Source organism: Pelobates fuscus, chromosome 5 (genome assembly GCF_036172605.1).
Source record: "Pelobates fuscus isolate aPelFus1 chromosome 5, aPelFus1.pri, whole genome shotgun sequence".
Taxonomy (NCBI): Eukaryota; Metazoa; Chordata; class Amphibia; order Anura; family Pelobatidae; genus Pelobates; species Pelobates fuscus.
Genome location: NC_086321.1, coordinates 129,707,004 through 129,726,431, shown reverse-complemented (window position 1 = coordinate 129,726,431; position 19,428 = coordinate 129,707,004). Strand labels below are relative to the sequence as shown.

General features: G+C 41.1%; 1 protein-coding gene across 1 annotated transcript in view; it reads right to left on the bottom strand.

Moving 5' to 3' along the window:
* Nucleotides 1-19,428, bottom strand: part of KNTC1 (kinetochore associated 1) — a 114,585-nt gene that overhangs the window by 46,397 nt on the left and 48,760 nt on the right. The window contains exons 29-37 of the mRNA XM_063454289.1: nucleotides 19,214-19,316; nucleotides 18,780-18,914; nucleotides 18,562-18,681; nucleotides 17,171-17,243; nucleotides 17,029-17,096; nucleotides 8,335-8,624; nucleotides 5,861-6,033; nucleotides 2,493-2,590; nucleotides 321-465 (exon numbers count right to left, since the gene is read on the bottom strand). Coding sequence (XP_063310359.1) covers nucleotides 321-465; nucleotides 2,493-2,590; nucleotides 5,861-6,033; nucleotides 8,335-8,624; nucleotides 17,029-17,096; nucleotides 17,171-17,243; nucleotides 18,562-18,681; nucleotides 18,780-18,914; nucleotides 19,214-19,316 — 1,205 coding nt within the window. The remainder of the gene's footprint in view (nucleotides 1-320; nucleotides 466-2,492; nucleotides 2,591-5,860; nucleotides 6,034-8,334; nucleotides 8,625-17,028; nucleotides 17,097-17,170; nucleotides 17,244-18,561; nucleotides 18,682-18,779; nucleotides 18,915-19,213; nucleotides 19,317-19,428) is intronic.

Sequence of the window (19,428 nt, the reverse complement as noted above, 5' to 3'; positions counted from 1 at the left end):
CTATCTGAAAATGTGTCGATACATATCCAAGAGTTCATCTGTGTGTGGCAATGTGCATCTGAGTGTGTGTGTTATTGTATGTCTGGAAACGTGTCTGCAAATGTGTGTGTCTGTGTTTGTTTGTGAATGAGTATTTATATTTTTGAAAGTTTGTCCTAGAGAAGGCATCCATGTATGACTATGTCTGGGAATGTGTATGTTCCCCCATGTTTGAATGTGTAAGCTTGCTTAGTGATATGTGCCAGGGTCCCCTGCAATTGCTGACATGAACAGCATATTAACAGTAGTAAGCTGTGACACTAAATTACATGAATACTTACCAGCGGTGCTCGGCACCACAGCAGTAGTTAAGTCATAAGCAACTGGTAAAACAATAAGTGGATCAAGGACAATGCCATCTTCACTAAAATAGTCTTCATAAGTCCATTCTTCATACTGGTCTCGGTCAGCTCCGAAACTGGCACTCTGTAGCATAAATGTATATTGTTAATATAAAGTCTTTACTCATTCCTTTTTTAAGCATTGTATCCAATCACTATTTTCCCATATGTAATTGCCCAGAAAAATTAAAAAGGTACATTCCACTGCCAAAATATAAAATGATTCTGTTTTTTTTTTTTTTTGGGGGGGTAAATCACCGTTTAGTAGATATACCCCAAATTAAAACGCATGCATTTAATAATGGATTTGTTCATGGGAGTAAATCTAAAAATAGCTTGCAAAAGCTGCAGTTCTCTCTTTGCAAGCCCTCCTCTTCTAACCCAGCCCAGACTTTATGTGACTGTCCAATTGCATATATCACAAAGCAGCTGTATGAGAAGCCTTTGTAAGGCGGGTGCTCTGAGCAACTGTCTGCCTCTTGAGTTTAGCTCCACTGAGCAAAACAAATGAGGAAGTACCAGAAAGTGTTGTCTGCTTAAAATCCAATGGGGTGTGACAAGGTTAATTTAAAAAAAGTGCCAATTTCTATTGAAATCTGTACTTTTTGTAAAATGAGAAAGAGAGAGAAAATAAAAAGGATAAATTCATCACATATAAAGCACTTCAGAAAGCTAAAGTACTTTAGGGGTCTGGAGTGTCCATTTCATTACAGACGAAATTGCTCCACCACACCAACGTTAAAATATAACTTACACTCGGTCCCTTTAGAGAAAAAGTGCAACATGTTCATAAAACTGACAAAATAAAATCATTGAGCTGTGAACATAAAACGGACAGATAAAGGCTTGTATATAGTTGAGAAGGCATAACCATATAAACGGGGCAGGTGCAAGAATTTTTGGCTACACAGGCGAAGATGCATTTTGCTGCCCAACCCCCCTCCCTGCCCAATGCATCTTTACTTGTGTATCTCATAACCCCCTTTAGTGTGTCTCTTAACCCCTTGTGTATCTCTTACTTACCCCAGCCCCTTTGTCTCTTTTTTCCAGCCATACACAGAGACATACACACACTGTTAGGGTCTGTAGTACAGGATAAGGGCTGCATGTGGAGGGATAGAGGCTGTAGTTGGAGGGATGTGTAGCAGCGGACTTAGGTATTGTAGGGGGGGCAGGGGATGTTGAAGGGGTGGACAGAGGCTAAGAGGGGATTGGGAGTCACCTTATCCATGGTGGTCAGGGGCTGTTAAAGGGGGCATAGGGGCTTTAGAAGGTGTGCAGGGATTGGGGTGTGGGGACAGGTGATGTAGAGGGAGGCAAGGGTTGAGGTGGGGTTACACGGGATGTAGAGGTTGGTGACAGGTGTAGTAGAGAGGGGAACAGGGGCTGAAGAAAGGGGGCACAGTGGCTATACCGGGGGCCAGGTGCTGTAATGGGGGGGAGGGGGCCATGAGCTGTAAAATTAATCAGGGGCTGTTGTGGGGCCATAGAGGCTGAGATCGGGATACAGGGGCTGTAGAGGAGAGCAGGGGGACATAAGGGCTGTAAAAGAGGGCACAACAGCTGTGGAGGGGCCGTAGATGGGGACACATGGGCTGTAGAGGGGGCGGGGGGGACACAGAGGCTGTAAAAAGGGGGGGACTAGAGGGGCTCTAGAAGTCGGCACAGTGGCTTTACTGTGGCAATAGAGGGGGACACAGGGGCTGTATGAGGACACAGGGCTGTAGAGGGGCGGGGGACACAGGGGCTGTAAAAGGGGTTCTAGAAGGGGGCCAAGTGGCTGTACTGGGGTCCAGGAGCTGTAGAGGGGGCACAGGGGCTGTAGAAGAGAGCAAAGCGGCTGTGGTGGGGCCATAGAGGGGGACACAGGGGTTGTATGGGGGCACAGGGTGTATGGAAAGGAGCCTTATGGACGCGCCAGCCCTGCATATGAAAGGATTCCACATACAATTAATAAGGGCGGACACAAAACTCAAATGATTGATTATAGATAGATTGGCTAGAGAGGGTGGAGGGATGTTTCCTGCTGTTACAAAGGTTTTTCTATTCCTATATCTGTTTAGTCTATTTAGTTCAATTAGTGCATTCAATTTTTTTTTTAGTAAACCTTACTTTTGTTATAAAACCATAATCTTCAATTTGGCACTGCTGGTAGAACTCCATCGCCACTTGAGTGTATTTACATAATTCCAAGGTGTCTAGGAGAAGATCTGCATGGAGGAATATTGGACAAAAATGGTAAAGTCTTAATTTTCGCAAAATATTTTCTGAATAATGTATATTCTGAATAATGTATGAGCTAAGGAAGGAACTTTATGTATCTGAGGCGGTGGTAACCTGAAGTAGAAAGTATAGAAAGAATAGCGAAATTACCCTAACATATATACATGTAAAACTTAGCACTTAATAAATATAGTTTAAAACACAGTGGATTTCTAAAGGAAATATAAAATAAAAAAAGAATACACATCTAGAGAAATAAAAAAAAATAGAAAATAGTAAAACAAAAATATATTCTGCTGTAATATTTAACAATAGGATCTCAGAAGTAAAAATTGCTGGACAGGCTTTCTGAGATCGTTGGTTTCTAAGGAGACTGTGATAATATTGCAAGAGCAATTAGAGCAATTGTTAGAAAGTATCTTTTGCAACATAAATCTATAGTATTGCAATGCCCCTGAAGTGGGCTGGATGTGAATATATCAGCAAGCTCTAACTGGAGTCAGATTCAGAAAGTCAAAGATGTAAGTCAATGTTGTAAAATACATCTGGTGTTCTGTAAAGAATAGTAACAGTCCAAACACAGGATATTATTAACCCCTTAAGGACTGAGCTAATTGTACACGTTGTAAACAAAACGTAAACAAAATCTGGAATTTGACGATATGTCTGTTCAACCGTAATGCACCTCTTACATATTAAGTGCGCCCACACTTATTATAGATCATTTTATTCAGGTAAAAAACAGGGCTTTCATTTAAAAAAATTTCATTTCATTTCATTTTTAAAATATAAAAAAAAAAAAAAAATGGGAGAAAATAATAAATGTTCTTTTTTTAGTTCTACATGACATTTTAACTGTGAATGTCATAATACTGTTTGCTTTTACTGCAATAAAATACACATTTGTATTCAGCAATGTCTCACGTGTAAAACAGTACCCCGTACGTACAGGTTTTATAGTGTTCTGGGAAGTTACAGGGTCAAATCTAGCATGTTAAATTTTTCAGTTTTTTTCACATTGAAATTTGCCAGATTGGTTACGTTGCCTTTGAGACCGTATGGTACCCCAGGAATGAGAATTACCCCCATACCATTTGCAATAGCAGACAACCCAAGTTATTGCAAATGGGGTATGTCCAGTATCTTTTAGTGGTCGCTTGGTCACAAACACTGGCCAAAGTTAATTTGAAATTTGAAAAAAATTTACAATAATTTGCAATACTAGACAACCCAAGTTTTTTCTCATTCCTGGGCTACCATACAGTCTCAAAGGCAATGTAACCAATCTGGCGAATTTCAATTTGAAAAAATTAAAACGCAAGCCTTATATTTGACTATCTAACTTTTGAAAACACCACAAAACCTGTACATGAGGGGTACTGTTATACTCCGGAGACTTCGCTGAACACAAATATAAAACAGTAAAACTTATCACAACAATTATATCGTCAGTGTAAGTGCCATTTGTGTGTGAAAAGTGCAAAAAATTTCACTTTCTGACTATTGACTATTTGACTATTGACTATTTCATTGTTGAAACACTAATTGTGTTCAGCGAAATCTTCCGAGCAAAACAGTACCCCCCCATGTACAGGTTTTATGGCGTCTTAGAAAGTTATAGGGTTAAATCTAGTGCTAGAAAATTAAATTCCCTATACTTTTGGCCTGGGTTGTCAGGCAGGTCCCGCAAATTGTAATTAATAAAATTACCTAATTATGTAAAAATACTACATAAATATATACGTATGTATATATTATATATTTTATATTTAGGTATATACTTATGTATATAGATATATTTTCGTTCTACGTGTATTTTGATATCAATATATATTAATATCAAAATACAGTTAGAACGAAATTACACATTTTTTAAAAATTTATTATTTATCGTATTTACATTTATTTTATATAAATATATATATTTAATCAATATCATTATACGTGTATTTTGATATATAGATATATAAAGATACATACTTAGATCATATATATGATCTATGTATATATAATTTTTATTTTAAACTATATATTTTTTTTTCAGGCAGCAGGGGGACTACCTGTCATTCCAGGCTATGCTGTCCATGTGATCCTGAGGTCCTCGCGATCACATGGCCCAGAAGAGCTGGCACGGCAGCAGTGGGACTCCCTGGGATGCCAGGTAAGTCCCCCCACCGCAATCTGGCCGCGCATGCAAATTCGGCTCCACGCGGGAGGGAGGAAAGGTCACCAGCGCCGAGGGGGCCCGGTGTGGGATAAAGGTAAGTGGCTGAAGGGGTTTAAACCTCTTCAGGCCCAGCGGGAGGGGGGGACCTAACAGAGCACATAATAGGAACTTTACCACATAAAATGACACAATACAGTATCTCATACTGTTTAAAAACAATGTATGCCTCCACACCATTGTTTTCTTTTTTTTTTTTACTATAAGGGAAAATAAAAGTAACAGAGAAGGAAAGAGAAAATTAGAATAAGAAAGTAGAGTTGTAGTGTGTTCATGAGATTAGGTTTACGGAGCCTCTCAGAGGGAAAAATGGAATTATAGGCTTTGAAATGTTTTGCAGGGAGCCATATTTTCCTGCAGAGAGGCAGAATTTTTCTCACTTGAGCTGTAGGCTTGTCCATTAAAGGACCACTATAGTGCCAGGAAAACATACTTGTTTTCCTGGCACTATAGTGCCCTGAGGGTGCCCCCACCCGGCTCTGGAAAGGGGAAAAGGGGTAAAACTTACCTTTTTCCAGCGCTGGGCGGGGAGCTCTCTGCCTCCGTTCCACCCCGTCGGCTGAATGCGCACGCGCGGCAAGAGCTGCGCGCGCATTCAGCCGGTCTCATAGGAAAGCATTTACAATGCTTTCCTATGGACGCTTGCGTGCTCTCACTGTGATTTTCACAGTGAGAATCACGCAAGCGCCTCTAGCGGCTGTCAATGAGAAAGCCACTAGAGGATTTGGGGGAAGGCTTAACCCATTAATAAACATAGCAGTTTCTCTGAAACTGCTATGTTTATAAAAAAAAATGGGTTAACCCTAGCTGGACCTGGCACCCAGACCACTTCATTAAGCTGAAGTGGTCTGGGTGCCTAGAGTGGTCCTTTAATAATCTAGTTTTAGGAGTACCATCTCCATGGTAGGTAATTCTGTGCAACCTATACACGTTATTAGTATTTTTAGTTTTGTATTTATTCTTTTTGCACTTCCTTCTTTGATAAAAACCTTACTAATAGGTTAGGTTTTGATTTTTTCCAAACATAACATACCTGGGCTGCAGATTGTAGATGCCTGGCAAGATAGTTGATAAATGACTGCAGGTAAGTTCATTCCTGGAGGAAGCACCATTGGAGTATTTGCCTCCAACAATTGACACAGTTTTTGAGAAACAAGATACAGTAAATGCCCAGTTTGAGGATTGCAGTGATGTTCATATAGATCTCTATGAAATTAGAAACGCATAACTGAGGTGAAAAAAGCGCATTTATACAATACAACACAAAACCAACATACATCTTATGTTGAAAAATGCAGTGGGGAATGCAGTTTTTCAATAAGCCCCTTCATTGTTAATCAAATCAAGAACTAAAATACTATTTTGAAACCAATGTGTCCATCATTGGTGTGGTTGACCCCAAATATGTAATATGAGAGAAAACAATTAAGAAATGAATTAATAATTAATGAGAGCACTCTTTTTAAAAAGACAATCCCAATGCTTAAAGAAAACTGGTTGAATAGACAACATAAGATAGACAAAAAAAACTATTATAGTGTAACTATTTATTACAGATAATTCATATTTCTTTGTTTCTTCCCCTAAAGCGAACTCTATTTCAGCATTTACTGGAATGAATAACATTGTGGGGGTTTAAAAATAAAATTAAAAAAAATAATAAAATAAACAAGGACACGCTTACTTACCTTTGAGGCCTTGGATACCTAATGGAATTATAATTTTTATTATAATTTTTCTCCAGCACGGCTGTATGTGCATATGTACTGTGTATGCCCAGCAAAGCATGTAATTTAAAACAAAATAACTAGAAAAATCAAGGAAGCGGTAGTTTCTCTTTAAGACGTTAGAGCTTGTAAACCAATAGCTCACAGAAAAAGAGAAAGCCAAACACAGTAAAACTAAATATATACATAGACACCACTTTGTGTGAAAAATAAGTTTAGATAATAATCCCCTTAACTTACACACAGTGGAATAGTGCAGCGCTAGGCTGAGGGCTTACCCTCACAATGTAGGGCGTTGCTCATATATAACCGGAAAAAAATAAACAGAGAAATACGTGATAGTGGAATATTGTTCTAGACACTAATTTACACTCTGAAAATTAGAGAAATTAATGCTCACAAATCAAGAGCCTTTTAGACGTTATGGTTCTGAACGTATGCACTTGCTGTGCCTTTTAGGTAGCAACAGTAACCTTCTCATTTGCCCCCTTCACTGGTTCAAGTGGAATAGGTGTACATGGAAGACATAAGCAGGTGGCAAAAAATGTGCAGATGGTAATAGGCTCTTTGGGTTACAACTTGAAAGATGAAATGAAAGTTGCTCACCTGATTCTGGAGCCTATAAGTGACTGGCTCCAAGTTTGTGCACTTACTTGCCAATATCAGGAGTGGCAAGGAACCCCCTTTAAATCAGCATGGAACAGATGGATTTATCAAAAAACATTTTATTACAGAAAATAAAAAATACTCCAACATGGAGATAAAACCAAATAATTCCACACAAGGTAAATCAAATAAATATAAAAATATATAAAATAAGTCCTCTTGGCGTCCGAGACGCGTTTTGCCCGCTGTGCAGGCTCTCTCAATCTCAGTGAAGGGGGCAAATGAGAAGGTTACTGTTGCTATCTTAAAGGCACAGCAAGCGCATACGTTCAGAGCCATAACAACTAAAAGGCTCTTGATTTGTGAGCATTAATTTCTCTAATTTTCAGAGTGTAAATTAGGGTCTATAACAATATTGCACTATCACGTATTTCTCTGTTTATTTTTTTTTCCGGTTATATATGAGCAACGCCCTACATTGTGTACGTTAAGGGGATTATTATCTAAACTTAGCTTTCACACAAAGTGGTGTCTATGTATATATATGTTTTTCTGGGTTAATAGGAGGACCCTAAGAGTGCTAAAGCGGCTGATAATTAAATTGATATCACATCCCAATTATTAAGCGCCTCAATTCACACGTATAAGAAAAACTGTGTTTTCTCTTTTCTTTGTTTTGCATACAGTAAAACTAAAGCTAAACAGGCTAAAACTTGGGTATTAAATCTGATTAATTCCCAAGATGCTAAATTTGTAAAACCATAGGACATTGGCAGTGTACTAAAAGTATTATATGAATCTGTATAACTTGAGAGAATAAGCCTCATAGCAAACAGTTAGGGCCAGAGATTGAGGCCTTACTTAATGCTATCCCTCTGCCTGAAATCACTATCCATCAGAGACAGCATATGGCACAAGTTCTGTAGAAGCCCAGAGCCATATAGCTCATGGATACATACAGGTGGGCTTTGCGCGAGATAGGCAATACAAGGACAGTTCCAAATGTATTGCTCCACATGTGCACATCAGAACACCATGTGCACAGGAACCATCAATTTATTCACTAAAGCCCCCAAAGCAGTACCTTGTAACTGCAGTGATTAAATATGGGTAGTGCTGCATGACATTTTACAGGCATTTGTACATTCAAGATAAAGTACACAAAACATGCTACCTGCAAATTTGCAGTGACTTTTCCACTTTTCCTTGGCTCAAAGCCCGAAAAGCCAGTTCAGCACTGAGCTCCTGCTCTGTGACTTGCAGAAGCAGAGCCAGTCTGTAAAGCCTAGAGTCTGTGGATGGCGTTTTTGCAATCCCATCCATGTTTACTGCTTGTTCTGGTGACTTCTCAGATTTAGATTTGGATCTTGCACTCTCATAGGCCTTAATGTGCTCATCTCGAAGTGCAGACACTAAGGATCGATTTTCATACTCTTCTAGCGAAAGGAAAATATCAAAATCCTCCTGAAATAAATAAATATCATGATATTGGTACAATGCTTCTAACCAATAAACAAGCAGTTAAATGAAACGGGACATAACAGACATGATTGGTTACTAATTCATTGTATATTCTTACACAATTTTATGGTTTACTCGCAGCTCCAAATGTCATCTCGGCACTAGTCATTCGTTAGTGAATATTTAGCACTGGTGAGTATGCAATGCTCTCCCTACCCCCACAGTGGCGAGTAACTTTTAAGCCTAGCTAGCAACATATAACTTGACATTTTTCAAGCCCCTGTTTCCGGATGTCAGCTGCCATGTAGTATCTACTAGCCCTTGCAGCAGTTCCATTCATCTTATCTGGTGAACTACATGTTCCAGCCACACTTATGGGACATTTCAGCTTTTACTGAAAATAAGGGAGGCATCAGGATTGGCTGGGACATTTTCTAGTCTGGTTCACTGCAGAGGCTTTAAAGGGAAACTCCAGTGCCAGGAAAACGATCCGTTTTCCTGGCACTGGAGGGTCCCTCTCCCTCCCACCCCCCAATCCCCAGTTGCTGAAGGGGTGAAAACTCCTTCAGTGACTTACCAGAGGCAGCGACAGGTCCCACGTCGCTGCTTCCTCCTCCCGCCGCTCCTCCTTCTGCTGCTTACGTCGGCCGGTAGGCGAGACTGATCTCGCCCGCCGGCCGAGGAGACCTAATGCGCATGCGCGGCAATGCCGCGCATGCGCATTAGCGCACCCCTAGGAAAGCATTGAACACGATTTTCAATGCTTCCCTATGGGGAATAGAGCGACGCTGGAGGTCCTCACACAGCGTGAGGACGTCCAGCGACGCTCTAGCACAGAAAACCTGTGCTATAGAGCAGGAAGTTCCCTCTAGTGGCTGTCTAATAGACAGCCACTAGGGGAGGACTTAACCCTGCAAGGTAATTATTGCAGTTTAAAAAAAACTGCAATAATTACACTTGCGGGGTTAAGGGTAGTGGGAGTTGGCACCCAGACCACTCCAATGAGCAGAAGTGGTCTGGGTGCCTGGAGTGTCCCTTTAAACTGAGGACTTCAATATATGTAGGAACTTCAATGCACACTATGCGCACTAAAACAACTTCAATGTATTTAGTATGCCATATATTACCATACTCAAAATTGCATATTTTTGCTGAAATAAAAATGTTGCAGCTTTATGCATTATGACCCTGTCTTCTTAGCCACACATCCATTCTAACATACTGTCAGGTAACCTAACATACTGTCAGGTAACCTAACACACACAATAAGGTCACACAAGTATATTAAAAACAGTAGATAGTGGTACGTATTACTGGGCTTAACATACAAAGAACAAGAGATAGAAATGTCAAATAACAGGCAATTAGATATACACTAAGTCGATAAAGACACCAAGGTCAAGGATGTAAGGAACAGAGTAGTCAAGGCAAGCCAAGATTGATAACTAGGAATCAGTATCAAACAATTTGCTATCTAAATACTAAACTGAAAACCACAACAGGGCACTGAACAGATGTAAAGCTGGAGTATCTATGTTTCCTTGATAGCCACACACCCAAAACATGAGTGTGTGTGTTGACAATGACATCAAGAAGTGGGCAAGGCTACAACATATGGCTTCAGAAACGCTGGAAAAGGTGTTTGAGGGTGTGAAACTAATGTGGTGACTACTTGGGTTCATATTCTAACACATACAGGCTTAGCTGCATAAGTATGCAGCTCACTCCTTAAAAGCACGGGGAAGGGAGCTGCATGGAGCGCAGAAGACAGCATGACAAGGACTGGACACAATGGCACACAGATGGTACGTAGGTCTCTAAATGTCTGTCCCTCGGTTTACCTTTGTGTGCATGTCTACTAAACAGTGCTTTCATAGTCGAGTGCTGTATGTGGCCAAGAAAGCATTTTTTTTTTTAGTAGACATGTGCAAGGTGGGATTTATAATTTTATCACATGACAGGAGGCTTCGTATTTTGCATAACTTTCTTTACTTTATGCCTCCAGCAGCACAAGTCAATCAGAAAACTTTAAACCAATCAGTAACAGGCATCACATCCATATATAAAGCCCTGACAGTCACATGATTTCCTCTTTCTTTGCTTCTCTAAGAGTTCCAGGGTACCGAGGGGTGGGTAGGGGGGCGCGAGGGGGTGCCGACCGAGAGACCGCAATCGCGGGCCGCGGTCGCGGACTGCGCGGCGAATTTGCGCGCGAACGGCGGCCATCTTGGATCTCGCGATACCGCGAGATCCTCGGCGGCCATATTAGTTTCGCCAGTTCGTGATTCCCACGAACTGGCACAGAGTTCCTGCTTCTATAAATGTTTATATTTAGGTTTTATGTGCCCTTAAAGTATTACATGAATAATTGGTCCTTCCCACAGGACACCTAACCTAGTTTTAAGGTAAAGTTTTTATATTCTTGATACAGTCGGAAATAAAAAGTTTTTGCCACATAATATAATGTGTTAACTACACACACTCCTAATCCCTGCAACTCAGTGTTAAAGGGCCACTGCAGATTACTTACCATTAGGATGGTATTACACCAACCAGGAGCAACTCCCATCAGGCTAAGCACACTTCTCACTGTAGTTAACCCTTACAACTCTGTGCTAAAGGGCCACTGCAGATTACTTACCATTAGGATGGTATTGCACCAAACCAGGAACAACTCCCATCAGGCTAAGCACACTTCTCACTGCAGTTAACCCCTGCAACTCTGTGCTAAAGGACCACTGCAGGTATCTTACCATTGGGATTGTATTACACCAAACCAGGAACAACTCCCATCAGGTTCAGGCTGCACTGCCCAATTAGATGAACACTCACAGGAGGCAATGATGATTGTTACAAAGCACTGTAGTACTACCCAGAAATCATTACAAACAAACAAACAACAACAACAAAAATCTGGCATTATCCGGAGTGACAATTTTGTCTTACTAAGGGTGACCACCACGCCCAATCAAGGGCTTATAACGAAGTACGCACAATCCACAATGGCAAAATTTCCACAAAATTATACACAAGGGTGAAAGCGTACTGAGGTCCTTGATACCTCCCATTACCGGGCTTACGTCCCGACCATTACCGGGCTTACGTCCCGACCATTACCGGGCTTACGTCCCGACCATTACCGGGCTTACGTCCCGACCATTACCGGGCTCCGTCCCGACCATTACCGGGCTCCGTCCCGACCATTACCGGGCTCCGTCCCGACCATTACCGGGCTCCGTCCCGACCATTACCAGGCTCCGTCCCGACCATTACCGGGCTCCGTCCCAACATTAAAGACCGTTCACCCCGGTCGATAAGAGGGTGATCAGGACTCCTAGTGGTACTGATTACATGGTACCTGGGCGCCCCCCAGTTGTACGTGGAAGCCACTGTGTAGATACATACGCACTGACGTATACTCTGTCTCCCCACAGACGGGAAAAAATCATACTACCATTGTGTCAGACACTCCACAAGACCCTCGTCAGGGGATGAGGATCCATTATCTCCACCGTCCTTAGAAATCATAGACGAATGGAGGGCAGAGGACTCGCTCTCAGAGGAGGAGGTCTGGCAAGACATACCTCAGGAAGTCAGAGAACCCAGCCAAGACCCGGAATGGCTAAGGACATATAGATATGGGGGTCTAATCCCCATGCCCTAGGACGGGCTGATAACCACGGAGTACGATCTGTCACTGTATGCCAGACCGGAACACAATGGATACATGTATGTCGACAGCACCATGAAGGAGAGCTCACGGTGCTGCCAAAACTCCACAGTACTATACCCAATAAGGGTGACCCCTTGGGTAATTTGGAGACTACCGTACATCCCCATACGGGCTTACGTCCCGACATTTCTGACCGTTCAGCCCGGTCTTATTGAGGGCGACCCCCTCCTCAGACCACTCCAGAAAATCTCTAAGTGGTACCGATGGAAACCGTTCTGGGTGAACCCCAGCTATATGTGGAGACCCACTAGTGGCAATAAGTGTATTACCGTACCTGACACCTGTCTCGGTACCCCACAGACCGGAAGAGGGTCCCAACAGGCCATAAGGGACATACATACAGGGGTGACCCCCTAAGCTGGGTGACCCCAGGATAGTCTTACCCCGGTGCTAGTGGCATAGGTACGAAGGGGTGATCCCCGCGCCCTTGTCTAGGGTTTTTTCTACCTTCAGAGTATGCTCTGGCATTGCATGCACAGACCAGGACTCACTACAGGCATGTGTTCCGACGCCTCTATGTGTCAATTGGAGGACCCGTACACCCTTCCCTTAACCGAGAAGGAGAACTCACTATACCGCCAAACTCTACAACTCTAGGACATATAAGGATGAACCATTAGATTATACATAGGGAGACTTTCACGTCTCCCATACCAGGGTACGTCCCGGTCCTACGGAGGGTGTCCTCATTCTCAGACCACTACCCAGATCCTACGGAAGTGGTACCGATTCATCGAAATGCTGGGTGACCCCGGTTATACACAGAGACACACTGAGTGGCAATAAGCGTACTGTTGTACGATCCTGACTCCACAGACCGAAAGGGTGTGAACCAACAGGTCGGATTTCCCTCAATTCACCGACCAATTTCCAGGTGAGGATTAAGCTGCCAGGGCAGCTCCGGGGGAAGAAGCCCTCTCCAAGAGGCTGGCTAACAAGTCGGGCACCTTACCACCTAAGCACCATGGGAAGGACCCAACGCGACTTCCCCAAAGGGGAAAGAGAACACTCGACTTAGCGGAACCGTCTCTCAGAACGTCCTGCTCATTGAACATCTCAGACCCTTCATCAGGGGACGAGGACTCCATTCTCTCCTTTCTCTGGAGATCATAAGAGAATGGAGAGTCTCCATCGGAAGAGGAAAAGTGACAGAACCCACTGGAAAACTTGCGTACCACCAGACACCCAGGATCACCCGAAAGGGGTTTGCCGAAGCACCGGGCACACCTTGCAAACCTCCGGCTTCGGGGAAAAGAAGTACGAAACAAGCTCAGGATGGAATGCCCACGTCATCTAGGAACGAACAAGATAGTCCTCAACAGGGAGCTCGGTGTCACTACAGTGATATCTATGCTCCGATCAGACCGAGGTCCACGTAAAGTAGTAAAGAAGAAGACAGGAGACTCTCACCGTCATCAACATAGACCAACCCAATGGTTTTGGGACGTACCGACATCTCAAGAAGGAAGGTATACATCTATTAGGAGACCTACTCCTCGAAAAGGTTTTTGCAAGGTTAGATTTGAAAGGACGCTTACCTATTGGCACACATAGTACCTCAAGAAGTTTTGGAAGCTGGTCAGGACACATTGAAGAGCAAAGGGTATCCGCTGTAACTTACTGACCCTTTGCAAGCCCAATTCCAACTGCGTAGACAAACGAGATTTATTGTCACAGTTCCTGGAATTGTTGGGATTCATAGTGAACAGAGCGGAGTCGGTTCGATTCCAGTCCTGAGTAACTACGTACCTCTACTTCGGAATAGATTCCACATTGGACGGATTGCACCTTCCCCACATCAACGATAGCGACTTTCGTAAGGAAATTCGACGGATATGACGGAAAGGCTCCGTAGTACCTTGACTACTTCCCAGGACCACTCCACTGACGGGCCAGACATCGGCTGAAAGCTCACTGCCTGAGATCCGGGCACACCTACGAAATTGGGATCAGAATGGCAAGGACTTCGATAAAACTCGTTACAGAGGTAAAGGAGCTAAGCGTGACTTCTGGAATGATTGTTTTAATTGGGATCATCCTCTGCTTCTTCAGTTTTAACTTGCCTTCGGGCAGATCAAAGGGAGAACATCATCGATTGTTAACGCAGGAGCGGCTAGAGTTGGTGGATTGGTGTCTTCCAAGGGAGACTGGCATGTCAAGGGACTATCGCAACCAACTAGAGTCATGGGACTCATGGACAACAGGTATTCCCCGAAATAATTTATCCACACTTGGAAGTCACTGGGGTATGGAAAGGGACTACGATTTTTTTTATTACCCCTATCTACCTCGATGTTGAATCTTGCTCATAATTTTTCACGACGGGCCGATCGGAACGATCCGACCGCTCCATTAACGGGATACGTTCCGTTATTTCTACAGCGCATAGTACGATTCACGACACTCCGGTCGATCAAGAACCTTTGATAGGCCGTTTTTCCGCGGGGTAACGTACGGTCCCGAACCATGAGTTAAAGTATCACGGTTGTGAGACTTTGATTGGGTTTTTTTCGGAACTAGTCAGATAACACGATCCTATCCCTCCGTCAGTCATATCACGTTAGATTTTTTCGGCGGTTATCAGATATTCTGGAGTTCGACGTATATGATTTTTCGGTATCACCAGAAGGAAGGACCTCTACGGTGTCTCGTAGAACTAAATCCTTTCCGCGTCCGTGTTTTACCCTGTTCCCGGCGGTTTTCCCAGTCTTTGTACAGTTATAGCGGTGTTTGGTTAGGTGGAGATCCCGACAACACTTAGATTGACACATTAAGACATCGGCGGGGTTATAACAACCATACAAGCCAGTTCCCATGAACACTCCGTCTAGATGGGTTCACGGGTGGTTATCGTTAACGGGGGAGGAGACGTGCTTTAGGTACTCATTCGGTACGAGGCACGGCTGCTTCTCAGGCCTTCACGAGGGGCCTCTATATTTTTTACAGGCGGCGAATTGGACACGGCGAGACATCTTCCGTATATTTATTTTCGTCAACCACACACGCATCCTTTCGATCATACCACAGCTTTAAAAATGCAAAATACGAAGCCTCCTGTCATGTGATAAAATTGTAGATTATGCTAACGTAGTGTACCTATAATCTTAATTTTAATAATGACAGGAGGCGAGTATTTTCCCTCCCTGTTTCCCCCCCTATACTCTGGGAAATTCTAATTTTCTGGTTATCATTCTCAGTCTAATTATAAGATTTTGGATATTTCAGTATATTTATGGGATGCTTATTTGAATGACGGGTGTTACAGCCGTGGCGATTATTTAAGTATACTATGGTTGTTTAATGTTGCAATTTGTTAACGTAATATAAATATAGATGCATATAGTACTGGTTTTTATGTGGACATCAGTTGGGTTCCATCACCTTTCACGTATTTCTGTTCTTTTCAGAGTAACCATCATAAAGATAAAAATCAAGATAAAGCTGGAAGGTTTTTCAAGTCATGTTCCAAATTATGTTCTACACGTTACTCAAGACTGTTATTCGAATTCCCTGACACTATAATGGACTGTTTTTGCATCAAAGAAAGAGGAAATCATGTGACTGTCAGGGCTTTATATATGGATGTGATGCCTGTTACTGATTGGTTTAAAGTTTTCTGATTGACTTGTGCTGCTGGAGGCATAAAGTAAAGAAAGTTATGCAAAATACTCGCCTCCTGTCATTATTAAAATTAAGATTATAGGTACACTACGTTAGCATAATCTACAATTATAACCAGCTTTTCAGTGGCAACAGTAAACTGAAATTCCAGTTATTAAAGGTTTGTCTCCCTGATTCATTTTAACTAACCCCTTGCCCTCCCCTATCCGTTTTGATTGCAGGTTTGCATGGAGAAGCAGAGGCCTAACATCAGGACCTGGACAGCCTGGTGAGTACCTAGTTTGAATGCGGGCCTGAGTTCTAATATGTGTGTGGGGTACCATTTGCAAACTGAAATGCAGTTTAGTACTGTATTAGAATTCACATTTGACTGTGCGAGGGTACCTTTACTAAACAGCACTTAGCCCATTGCACTAAACACTCTGTAATGAAAGTGCTGTTTAACATTTCAGTTTGCAGCTAGCACAAAGAGCACTGCAAACTAAAATGCCATTTTATTTTGGATGCACTCAGATGTAGACAGAATGAAGCACATGATTCACTGTGAGAATCATATCCTTCATGATGGTATGTTATCAACCAGCTTCTAAAAACAATAGTTTTAGCCAGAAATCTCAGGCAAGCAAACAAGCAGCTTGCCAGAAAAAAAATGGGAAAAGAAATCTGTATTTAAATAAATTTTTTGTAAACTAAATGCACTCTTTGTTTACTGTTCATATATCATACTCATAAACGTTACATTTCTTCCAACCTGGAGTATTGGTTTCATTTTGTGTTATTTTTTGCATATTTTTTTTTTTTTTTTTTTTTATAAAGCATTAAAGGAATGGGGTCAACTTTAACTTTTATCAGTAAGTATTACTAATGAGCATGTTTTGCTCAAAAACCAAACAAACACCTACATTACATCAATGTAGTGGGGGCCATACTACAGTAATAATATTCTATAATACATTAATGATGTTTCAGAAGCAAAACGTGCTTTATATTTACCAAACTGTGTACATAGTTGAATTTTAAAACATAAAATCAGTTTACAAAAAACATCCTAACCTGTAAACTAGAGATTGCCTCAAACATCTTCAAAGTTGTCTCAAAAATCTCTGTCTTTAAAGGATTACCTACAAAATAAAATAAACATTAGTTTCAATAGGTAAAGAACATAATTTTACTAATGCGTTATTGAATCTTTTACCTTTTTGGACACACATTTGGAATTTCAGGATTTCCACAAGCGTTTTTGCTATCAACTTTTGGTCTTCTTTACACTTTTGGGGGAAATGTAAAAGCAATCTAATTATTTAACTGAAAGAAAACTATATAACGGATATATGTTACAGTATATTAAAAATCGTTTAAATTCTACTTTCATTAAAAGAAAAATATTACTTTTTTTTTTTAAATAAACCTCTTTCTTCACCATGTATATATACACATGTGCTTTTACTTTGCTTAGCTCATAATGCCACACTTACTTTCCCTTTTGGTTTAAATGATGATTCATACCATGCAGAGAAAATCACATTTTGGTAACTGCCAGTGCTGCAGCTGAGGGGGACGGGGGACGGGCACGTGTTCCATGTACAGTTACACCAAATATCTGTTTAATACAGAGTATTTCAAGCTACCATTATGAGCAGCAGCAAAATAGTTCATGTAGTGCACCAGCCTGAGATAACCTCCACAGTACAGAAACTTGGTGCAAGTGTACAAACATTTTCTGGAAAATACATGCACAAACAATCTTCAGTCTGGTGATATTTTTAGAAACTTGCAGGAACCTTAGAAATACCCACTGAAGCTGTATTTTTGTGTTTTGCCATATTACTATATGTGATTAAAAAAAAGTTTTATTATGAAACAATAATCTCTAAAACATTTTATTTCCTAATATTTCTGTAAGAGTAAGTAAAATCTACATAATTGTTCAAACAATTATGCCAGTTTTTCTTAAACAAAATTAACTTAGGGGTTAATAAAAGCATAAAAAATATAATTCTTAAAACAATCAATTTCAGCTTGTCATTTTTGTGAAAGTTTATAAAAGTGCCGATTTCACTAGCAATTGTCACTTTTTAAATAGGGAACATAAATGCCTGTGGAGTTTTTTCTGCTTCTGTTCGCTCCATAGAGCTGTGCAAGCTCGCACCTGCCTTCTATACATCTCAGTGAGCTGTAGTTTAACTCATTAAGATGCATAGGAAATCCAAAATCACATGTGTGGGTCCAGTACATTGGTAGATTGGTGTACTCATAGCACAAACTAATAGTCTGTGTGAGGGAAAGAGTGGATGAGCTTGCAAAGGCTGCAGACAGCAGGTCTGCAGCTTTTGCAAGCAGTTTTTTCCATATATCCCCAAAGATGATATATAGAAATAAAACATGCATTTTGATGCATTTGTTCCTTTAATAGCAAATCTTTACCACTGTTTGTCTTAATTGTTTTCAGACTACACGTTCCCACAAGCAGGTCCCAAGCTATCTTTCTTTTAATGTTCATAATATATCAAGGTGATCCATTTTTAATTTGTGCAGGAGTGTGGGCCTATTACTTATACAATGATAACAAAAAAGTTCAAATACAACCTCTTCAGAATTTCCAGGGTTTTCCTGTAAGGCTATTCGTGCCCAGAGAGATAATCGTTCCACGGTTACATCTGTTTCACCAGGAGGAAGAGACTTCAGAAAATTCAGACATTCATCTCCCTGTGAGAGACATAGTACAAAACAAATGTAACAGAAGCAGAATTATTTTTGTATACATAAAAATGTGAATGTATAGACCTATTACTAAAGAATCATACCCTGTTCATATGTATTAACTGCACCATTCTAAAAATGTATACTTCCACAGTAGGCAGCATGTATGCTTGAACAATCTTTAAAGCATCTTCAAAGGATGTAGGGGAATCTTGCTTGAGGATGAATTTGGCTAGACCCTGAAAACACAAAACAGATTACACATATTACTTTGATAAAACAATTAATACGAGTAAACAAATGTCACATTTCCTAGAACATGAATGAGCTGATGTTACCAAAGCAGTATATGTGAGTGTTCCAGCAATTAAACAGTTATACAACAACACACACATCAGATGTTTTGCACCGTCTTTTGATCTTATGTAAACTATTTAGTGCGGTTGTTGCAGTAATTTATTTCTCAACAGAAATTCACTATAAAGTGGGTGGAGGCAAAAAGTTAAAAAGACACACTGATTGTTGTACTGCAGCTCACCATTATTTGTTTGTCATTTGCAAAGTTAAATCCCCTTATTCCATAACCACGCAAAAGCTTGTTCATCTCCATCAATCTGTAACTTTCTTGAAGATATTTCACTCTGGAAAAGTCATAAATACCAACAAAACTTTAAACCTCTAAAAAGTAGAGAGGAACAATGCATCACAACGATTAGATGTTTTAGTTAACCTAACAGAAAATCATCATCTTAA